The following is a 10,326-nucleotide window of genomic DNA, read 5'->3' as shown; positions in this document are numbered from 1 at the left end:
AACATATAAATCCTTTTTACTGGCAGTTGTTGCCCCATCACAGTCCTGTGAGAAAATAAGTACATTCCATGATTCAGCAGCTTGTGGAACCACCATTAGCAGCAATAACTTGAAATAATTGTTTTGTCTTCCATTGTTATGAAGGACTTTTCAGATTTGTTGACAATTGGTTAATCAAGTGCATTTGATCAGCACTTGGGTGCCACATACCCTCTCAACACCACCACCAACGGAAGCAGTGAGGTAGGTCTTCATAAAGAGATGTGAACATTGAAAACACAGTTTCAGAGGTTAAAACTGTAAAATATACATTGTTGGGTAGTTGACCTGAAACAATGAACTAAATAAAACACAAAAGAAGCCACATATTTCTAGTTTACTGCGGTTTTCAGATGCAGGTAATGCGTGTTTTGTCATCACATGACTCGTGTTATACTGTACATGTTTGCTATTAGCCGTTTACAGTTAGCTTGAAACTTCCACAGCGTCAGTCACGTTTTTTTTTATTTGTTTGTTTTGGTGTTGTTTTTTGTCTCTCCACAATCACTAAATCACTTCCGTTTTGTTTCCCGATTTTTTTTTTCATCTTGTGTTTTATTTTTCTACTTGCTGGTGTTTTCTTAGGTTGGAGTGCGTTTGAGATGCTAGTCATTAATTGAAAGTCATATATTTAATATGAGCATCCAAATTTGCATGTCAAGAAGTGAGGAAATGCGCCTTTAAAGGAAGTTTGGACTCCCTGAACTCCTCATAAAGTCCCCCCCGCGTGGTCCCGGGTCCTCGTGCCGGGACCCCGCTGGTGCGAAGATGAGGCTGGGAGCACAAACTGGAATGTTCCTTTAAGTCGCAGAAAAATCCGGAGGGAGAGGCGGAGCTGGCGCACAGCGCTGTCACCGCACCTCCTCTGCGTCTCCGTGCGCCCTCAGAGGCAGATCACCGCAGGGAGATGAACCACGCCGCAGGTCCCGGAGCAGCAGACGAGCCAGGCAGACCCGTTCACTTTTCTTCCTCCTCTTCGGCCCTCCTCCTTTCTCTACGGGACACCTCACACCGTCCGGGATCATGCTGTTCCTTCATACGGCTGAGTTATCATCGCCCTGTTGGATCGCAGCTGAGTGAAAGAGAAAGTCCACATTGGAGCTGAACCCTGCGCACTTGCCTTGTTTTTTTAAACTTTGCCACTGTGGATGAGCTCCCTGATTTCTGAGTAACTCCAGCGGATTTTCTGGCTCGCTTTTCTCCCCCACATATCTTGGTCTATTCCCACAGCAGAGGAGATATGTTTTTCTTGTTCGTGGTCAGCCTGGCTGTGTTTTCAGATGCAGGTCAGTGTGATGTTTTTTTAAAAAAAAATTTTATTAGGGGGGTTGCCACTGGGGCAACAATGTCTCCGTGGCAAGTGCAGCAATGCAGAACTCCCTTGAAATTTGGGGCAATTTAACCTCTCACTGCTCAGGTTTAAGATAATTAACACACATATGTTGAAAGATGATCATAATCAGCTTTTATATTAACCTCCAGGAAGAAAGAGAACAATAGAGGATGTGTCCCATCCTCAGTGTTTCCCTTTCAAAGAGCAGATATTGTGATTTATAGTTGAATAATTGAGTTATTTCTGATTAAAGCATATTCAATTTCCTGTAAAACCTGTGATTTTTGTTATTTTACATCCATTTATTCTCTCCCCATCAACACTGTGACATAATTCATATGGATCTACCGCCTAACAAAGAAAATCCACCTATAAAAAGTGCAAATATGCAATAATTCATCCTGTAAAATGTAATGTGAGCCTATCTGTGAGGTCTTGCACATGACAGAAGCAGTAGAGGGCTCCAGGTTTTAAAGTAATAAATCCACAGTGGGGATGACACTATTTGCCCGGAGGGGTGGAGTGGGTGGAGGGTTAGGGTTGTAGAGCGTCTGGAAGGCGTCTGAATGCTGCTCATCGTCCCCGAGCTGCCAAACTTTATCTGTGTCAGAGTCCACGCTGCCTGCGGTCCGTGGCAGGCAGGTGCACAATGCCTCTATTATCCTTTTTGCATAACATTTCCGATCGAGGTAAAACACTTGACTTGTGTACACACACACAAATACACACAGCCCATTTCTCAGCTGCCCCACTCACTCTCAGACTGAATGAGGTGTGTCTGTTCACTGTTCTTTGGCTGGTTTGATTTGTGGTCCACTGACACCGAAAACAAAGCGTTAGCCCAGCTTTAGTTTCACACTTTGTTTTTGTTTGGTTTCTGTTCGAATGAGAGTCCAGGAAAAGTGAAAGTAACCCAATAAAACCGGGAAAAGATGCAAAACAGGTAGAAATACAGACAGAAGAGGCTCAAAGATGTTAAATATACCACTGAAAGAGCTGCGAATCATCCAGAATGTGGTGAGAAAAAAGACGACAAATGGACAAAAACTGCCACAAAGAGAGATTGTGTCTTTTTGACAAACAGAATATTTAAATCTAAGTATAATAGGAAAATGTTTAGTTTTACTGGAAAAATTGAGAAAAATATTAATTTTCTTTCAAGATGATCCAAGGCTCTTTGCTTCTTTTTTTTTTTTTTTTTTTTTTTAACACTAATGGGGCCAATTTTGTAGATGGACTGATATGTCTTTATTGGGTGATATCTACCCAAGCAGATAATTCCGGTTGGATTTAATCTGGTCTTTAAAGTATTTCCCCTTCTCTTTAACTCATTTTACTTTTGCCAATAGTCCCAAAGAAACTGCTGATATTGTTTTTCTGCAGAGTAAACTGGACTCGGGAGAGAAATTTTACTTTTAATGATGGTGTGAGAACCATTATTTTTAATATTTTAGTCAAATAATCCCACCTACATGGCCAGGTGTTGGTAAAGGTCAGTGTTTTGTTTTGGGGTTGTTGGGTTTTTTTGTTTTTTTGGGTGGAGTAACCCTTTAAAGTGACTGAGGATGGTGTCATGTGAGTCCATAGTAAAGTTCCTTCTCTGCAAACCTTCTTCCTGCAGGTCTGTCTGAGGTGGTGTTTAATGGGGGCGTGGCCCCCCGTTGTGAGAACCGCGCCTGCAACCCCCGCATGGGGAACCTTGCCTTGGGTCGCAGGGTGCTGACGCAGACCGTCTGTGGCAACAACGGCAGCGAGCTCCACTGCTTCTACTCCGACCCCGACGCCAACCTGGCCTGCAGCCCCGCCAAGTGCACCAAATGCAACGCCGGCCTGCCCCACCTGTCCCATCTGGCCGGGGCCATGTCCGACTCCTCCTTCCGTCACCCGAACACCTGGTGGCAGTCGGCTGGAGGGGTGGAGTCGGAGACTGTGCAGCTGGACCTGGAGACGGAGTTCTACTTCACGCATCTCATCCTGGTGTTTCGCTCACCTAGGCCTGCCGCCATGACTCTGGAGCGCTCGCAGGACTTCGGGAGAACTTGGAGGATGATGCAGTACTACGCCACCAACTGCAGCGCTGCCTTCAGGCTGGAAGAGGGAAAGGCAGGCATTGGCCAGGATGGCGCCACCTGCACGTCCAAGTACTCAGGCGCCTACCCCTGCAACCGCGGAGAGGTGAGGCGATGCTCCAAGTCTTTAGGGGGTTTTTATGACATCAGTCACACTGAACATGAATAAAGAATTATTCTATTTCAAATCAACTCTAGCTCCATATTCCCACAAAGCAGGAAGACGAGCAGGGTTAATTTGCATATAATCTCTGAATATGAGCATGCAGAATCTGTAGGGATCAGTAAAGCAGTTTAGAGACAAATGGGAATCTCCGAACCATCAGCTGTCATCTGACTGCAGTTTAGCTTTCTAAACAAATGCGTGAAATGGGACATTTTGGCCTGGATCTCTCCCAGAAACCCCCAAAATACTGGCTCCTGTCCCCAGAATGTGTCATCTGACTATGCTCCAGATCCAGGATCCCAGCATATAACGGCAATGGAAAGAAGAGAAGCCAAACATATCTCTTACACAGTATTCAAAGACGGGGTATTTTTTTTTATCTCCTCTTAACACAGGAGCTTTTATAGAAAAAAAATCCCCTTAGGTGCTGCCAAAATGGCTCTGAAACGTCAGGGCATGGACCTTTGGGGGTTTCCTGTGGGTCTGGCACTGAGGCGCTGGCAGTGGAGTCCCGTTGGGGGCAGGGCTGTTGATTGGGCTCGTTCTGGTGCATACTGCAGATGCTTGATTGGATTGGGATCTGAGGATTATGTGTATCTTGTGTTATGTGCTCGCTTCTGGTGGGAAGTGTCTTGCAATTGGAGCTGCAGTGTTTAAGTGGATGGGATTTGTCAAAGTAACATCGATACCAGCACCCAAGGTTCCTCTGTGCCTTTCACATGCAACTGCTTTTCTTAATTCAGTCACCGAGTCCTGAAATGACTCTCTGACCATGTCTTCTTAGTTTTATCAGCCTGGGTCTACTGCTCACAGCCTTCTAGTAAATAAATCTTTGGAAAAAACATAAACTGCACCTGTATTGCATTAACAGAGCTACATTTCTAGCAGACTGCAGAATCATTTAAAGTGTCTCTATAACCTGGTTGGGGTCCAGTTTGGGAGTATATGTCAAAATAGAGGTTGTGTGAGGTTTATTTTCATAGCAGATCTCAGAGGGATTTACAGTCTCTGTGATGGATAAAATTTAATGTTTCAGATTGCAGCAGCACAGATGGGACTCACTGGAATTAAATTTTGATTTTGCTTTTTCTGGACATTGTGCATCAGATGAAAGTCGCTACACGCCACATTTTATTGGACATGAAAGAGAAAATTATTATATTTGGCAACATGTTTTAGCATTTGTGTGTTTCCATTTTAACACCTGCCGCTGTCAGTTTACAAATGGTAAATGGCCTGTATTTGTATAGCGCTTTTCTAGTCCCTAAGGACCCCAAAGCGCTTTACACAACCAGTCATCCACCCATTCACACACTGGTGATGGCAGCTACATTGTAGCCACAGCCACCCTGGGGCGCACTGACAGAGGCGAGGCTGCCAGCCACTGGCGCCACCGGGCCCTCTGATTTGAAGGATGTCCATGGACGAGAGAGTGTAAAAGGGGGGGTGCAGTGCACAGAACCCACATTACCAAGTGAGGACATGAGCAATAATGGCCGGGTGGAAGGTCAAAGTTTGGTACATGAATGAAACCAAAACAAACCACTTTAATGTAACAGATGTGGTGACATAAGTGATATCAATTTATCCACTTCTGTAACTAAATACACCTGAAGAACCAAAGAGGCTTGAAAACCACATTTATATACACTCGTCATGGGCATACATTTTCATGGGAATTATGAGCTTTGAGTGATGTCTTTGAACTGAAAACAGTCCTCATCACGACTTACATTTTGACATCTAAGTCTCTGTGAAACTCTGAGACCTTGGTTTTATGGCTTGTTGGTGGTCTCATCTGGTTCTTAAAACACACAATCCAACACATTTTTAAACCCAAAGTTTTCTTTGTTGGTTGTTCCTGACAAATAAGCAACCCGGTGGTCTCTCCAATTTATACACAGCAGGTACAAAGATGACCTAGAGCGTAGATCATTTCCTTCTGAAATCATAATGATTACAGCCTCAAGAGGAAAATAGTCAATCAGGGAAACCTCATGAAAGCACAGCCTGAAGCAGAAAAAAGTAAAATTCTGCAGGTAGATAACAGCAACAGTTTGAAGTTTAAAGGCTGCACTGTTACTGTTCTTCGACTGGCCTGCTTTCTTTCTGGAAGCAGTTTTGATGATCAGATTTGTATCAGGTCTCGAATTCCCACCTTTCCTCCGAGTCCAAACACCGCCAGCTTGCTCGGATAGCAGGTTAGCGCAGGTGGGAAGGAGCGCAGATGCACACCTGCAGGCCTGACAGACTTTCCTGCTCGTCGTGCAGCTTTTTTCTTCCTCCATGAATGAAGTGCTAATGATGTCACGGGTGACAGGTAAAGCGAGCTACTTAACAGCCAATCCTGAAGGGCAGCCTCTCCATCATTTAACCCCTCCTGTTGGAGCAAAGTCAGATCTTTCTGCAGTAAGTCACGCAACATTCAAGAGTCACACAGCACGCCGAGCAGAGGGAAAGCCAGGTGGGGGGAAGCTCCCCGAGTGCATGATTGAGTGTTTAATAGGCGTACTTTGACTGTAGCACGAGAGGGCTTCCTGCACTCCATTGATGTTTAATTGAAGCAGTGTGTGTTGGGAGCTGCTCTGCAGATGTGTGCTGAGGCACATGCCAAACCCGATGCTGTGCCGGGCTCCCCTGCAGCGCTTTCATATAAAATATGGACTCTTCCCTGCTACTCTGAGGTGTTTCCGTGAGGCTCTCAGGTCTTTTTTCCCCTCTCCATCTCCTTTTGTGCGTGAAGGTTTGAAAATAGCAGCTTGTTTTCCGTCTCCTGCGTCTCTCCGGCTTGTTTGGGTGAGCAACCTGTGCTAGGAGCATGACCTGTTTGCCCTTTAACCTCTCCACTGATGACCCTGGGGTTGAAAGAGGTTAAGTAGTGCACTGACAGACCAGCTGCTGCTGCTCAGCTGCTCACACCGTCTGTGCACCTTTTGGTTTTTGCTTCTACATCATCTCTACTGACAGTCAAGGTCACGACATGACAACAAGCCTTATTTATGTATGTACTGTACGAATATAGAGCTTTATTCCATGCTAATCTCACTTGTTGTCTCATAAATACTAAGTTCTCACAGTTATGTTCATAGTTGGCCTGCACTCAGGTACTATTTCAATTAAAAGTCAGAAACCTGTTAAAATATATATTGATAACAGTACCTCAGGGGGCAGTAACATACATGTGGCCACCCTCACAGGCTGCAGAGAAGTAAACAAAGCAGAAGAGACATCGTGCGTGAGTGGATTCATGACCTCACCACACAATGGGTCTGCAGTGGTTGCTTACTATGAGTGCAGAGTTTCAGATTTGGATTTCTTTTCCAGTTTTGATTTGAAAAAGATCACGAATTCGGCTTTTACTTTTTTTTATAATGAAGGGTTCTTCAAAAAGTCCTACTTTCACTCATGCTTGAAAAACATCAGCCACTTTGCTTGTGTGGGAATTGTTTTGTCCTCTTTCACTACGGATGCACTAAGATGTGACTTATTCCTGACCTCCTTCTTTAGGGGTCACCACAGTGGATCATCTATCTCTCACCCTGTCCCTCACATCCTCCTCTGTCACACCAACCCTCTCCATGTCCTCCTTTGCTACGTCCATGAATGTCCTCTGAGGTCAACCGCTTTGCGTCCTTTGTCCAGTAGATCCATTATCCCTCCTGTGCACATGTCCAAACCATCTCAGCCTCTCTGAGGGGCACAGGGAACTTTTTGGAATAGACCAAACCCTCAAGGTTTGCCCACACCACGTCGCCGATTATACGCAAATTCCCAAGGCTTCAATAACACCTTTATTTAATTTGAGCTTTGTAACATTTACTGGAACCTTTACTTGTTGTTTTCAGGAGGGTCCAGCTGCATATTGTGGCTGTTATCACAAAAAAATGAATAACTTGAATAACTTTTTAATCAACTTTACATAAACTCACTTACCGTCAGTGACCGCTGAACAGACATGCCATCGCTTGTCTTTCATGGAGCTTTTTAGATGTCATATTGGACTCTGGTTGCGCTTAATGCACTTAAATTGACAAAAGAAATTAATATTCCACTGCTGTTTTAGATTATTTCTGCAGAATGAAACTTTTTTTGGCTTCACAGAGTACCGACCCTCCTTCAGAAACAGAAATGTCAATGAAAAAATGCCACTGCGCTAAAATATAAAGCAAGATGAATAGCAGACGCATCAGCGGAGTGATGTTTGATTGTATGCATGCGTGTGATTGCGGTGTGTGGGGTTTTTTTTTTTTTTTTTTTTTTTTGGTTTTTTTGGGGGTTTTTTTGCTTGCATGTGAGTGTCTGAGGCTGTGTGATGAGATAAGTGAGAGCTGTGGTGAATTTTGGGGAGGGGGGGGTCATAGCTGGGAGCGATTACAGGCAGCAGGTATGCTCAGCTCTCTTCTTCTCTTCTTTCACCCGCAAACATGAAAGCATGTCATCTCATGTGTTGAAAGCTGTTCGTGTTCACCTGTAATGTGTGGAAAAGGTGGTCTGTGTGTGTGAGTGAGGGAGAGAGAGAGAGTGTGTATTCAGAGCTGCTTGTCTTATTTATGAGGTCAGCTGGGCTGGAAGAATGTGAGTGTTTGTTGTCCAGACTGACCTCCTTAGGGAAGAGAGAGGGACGCAGACCAGCCGACGCGCACGCGCACACACACTCATCAGTGCCCTTTCAGATAAACACTTACAGTAGAGGCTCTCCCTCTCCTCTGTCTGCTGGGAAGGAAGTGCTGTTGCTCTGATGGATGTTGGTACTGTTGGCTAGACACCCATCCCCCCTACTCCGTCTTTTTCCTTCCATCAATGCCCATTGTGCCTGTTTACCAGATTACAGTCCACAGTGCTTTGATGGAATTAGGCCTGTTAAAGGCAGGCTTACTTTAAGTTTGCAGGCTGAAACAGGAAGAAAGGTTTTCAGTGAACCTGCCGCCTCACAGAGCCGGAAATTTGTTACATAGCTTAATGGCAGGTGGAAAACTTTCCCAAGTGCGGTATGAGGTTTCAGCACGGCTTTCAGCTTCCATAAGTGTATTAACAGTTGATATCCTGCAAAGTGCAAAGACTCTCAGTCTACATGCAGACTAATGCAGACTAACCAAGTTATTTACGCATCAGTTTGCCCCCCCCTGACCAAAACAGCCAGTGCAGGCATATTTACACTGATGGTTTTTTGGTTTTATTTTTTTCTAAAATGTTTGCTGCGAATGTAAGTTCAATAATACATTTTTTATCCTCAAATCTGTCATGTTGGATACAGGAATCTTGTGAGACATGCATGGTTTAACGATATATTCTGGTCTTTTTGACTATTTGAAAACTCATATTTCTGCCAGCTGTACTTATGTAGAGCTCAAATGAACAAAACGTGTATCAGCTCATATATGCAAAGCAAGTTTATTAAAAAACAAAAGGTTGATTATGTTCATAGGTCATTCATGTAGTATGTGGATGGGTGGCCCTGTGCTGTGTAAGTAAACCAAAAAAGATAAAGCAAAGTATAAACCCAAATGACAGTTGACAGGTGAGCAATTAACTCAAGTCAAAAACATTACCGTAAGTACGGTAAGCCACTTCCCTAATTCAACTAGTAACCAAAACCTGGAAGTAAACACCCACAAGCCGGTTGAGCAACACAATTTTGTTTTTTCTATCAACCGGGGCTTGCCAAAGGGTAACCAACCAGTCTCTAGGCCTGCATGACTGGGGCCTGAAACAAATTTAACAGCTAACTTAACAGTAATAAGATGTCAGAGCTGTGTTCAGAGCTTGAGGTTGCAAATTTGAGTCGACTAGTGGCACGTGGTATTCCACTCAATAAAGGATGATATGAAAGGGTTCTTGAACACAAACCTTTTTGTCTTGCTAGGATGTATCCTCAACACAAACCTGAGGAGACTGTGGCTTCATCTCTGTGTGTATCATGGATTAAGATAAACATGGGTGTCATCAGCATATCTATAAATGTCAATATTTGTTTCCCAGGGCAGCAGTAGTAAAAGCTCCAGGCGATGCTGATTTGTGTTGTCAGCGTATGTTTATGTGCATGTCGATGTGGGTGCATGTGTGTGCTGGTGTTGCCGTGGTGTCGCTAGGGTGTCGCAGGCTTTTGTCCAGCTCTGAGTTATGTGGAGCTGCATCTCCATCCCCGCCTTTGTCTGACCCTGCTCTCCGTGCTCTCCCGCGGACCAGCGCCCCTCATCCTATTTGTCGTGTTCTCTTAATTGCGGACCACAATGCTGTGACCTCGTGACCTTTTCCAACAACAGGGAAATTAATAGTGCTCCTCCCATCACACTCTCCGCCAGTCATCCAGCCAATCAGCAAGCAGCAGGGTTGTTTTTCTTGAACCAAAGAAAAACAATCAGCTGCACACAAACACACACCACTCACACAATGATATCAGTGACAGCTCGGCACACTGCAAACTCACATGCTGCTTTCATAGTGAGAGTCGGGGCCAACAGCAACTTTTTCATCTCGACGACAGCAGCGGCGATGGTTGCCAGTGGCAGCAGTAGCCATGGAGATGGCAGCCCATAAAGGGATCTTCAATTTGAAGGATGTCCATGGACGAGAGAGTGTAAAAGGGGGGGTGCAGTGCACAGAACCCACATTACCAAGTGAGGACATGAGCAATAATGGCCGGGTGGAAGGTCAAAGTTTGGTACATGAATGAAACCAAAACAAACCACTTTAATGTAACAGATGTGGTGACATAAGTG

The 10,326-nt window shown here is 44.6% G+C and overlaps 1 protein-coding gene across 1 annotated transcript in view; it reads left to right on the top strand.

The window, feature by feature from the left end:
• The first annotated feature begins 816 nt into the window (after positions 1 to 816).
• ntn4 (netrin 4) overlaps positions 817 to 10,326 on the top strand; it is a 31,328-nt gene continuing 21,818 nt past the window's right edge. Inside the window, exons 1-2 of the mRNA XM_085386633.1 lie at positions 817 to 1,325; positions 2,994 to 3,547. Of these exons, the coding sequence (XP_085242759.1) occupies positions 1,280 to 1,325; positions 2,994 to 3,547 (600 nt within the window). The 5' untranslated portion in view covers positions 817 to 1,279. The remainder of the gene's footprint in view (positions 1,326 to 2,993; positions 3,548 to 10,326) is intronic.

This window comes from Rhamphochromis longiceps, linkage group LG17 (assembly GCF_057381845.1).
Source record: "Rhamphochromis longiceps isolate RC_006_pf linkage group LG17, R_longiceps_female_GT1.1, whole genome shotgun sequence".
In the NCBI taxonomy this organism is placed as follows: domain Eukaryota; kingdom Metazoa; phylum Chordata; class Actinopteri; order Cichliformes; family Cichlidae; genus Rhamphochromis; species Rhamphochromis longiceps.
This window is presented reverse-complemented; position numbering and strand designations above follow the sequence as displayed.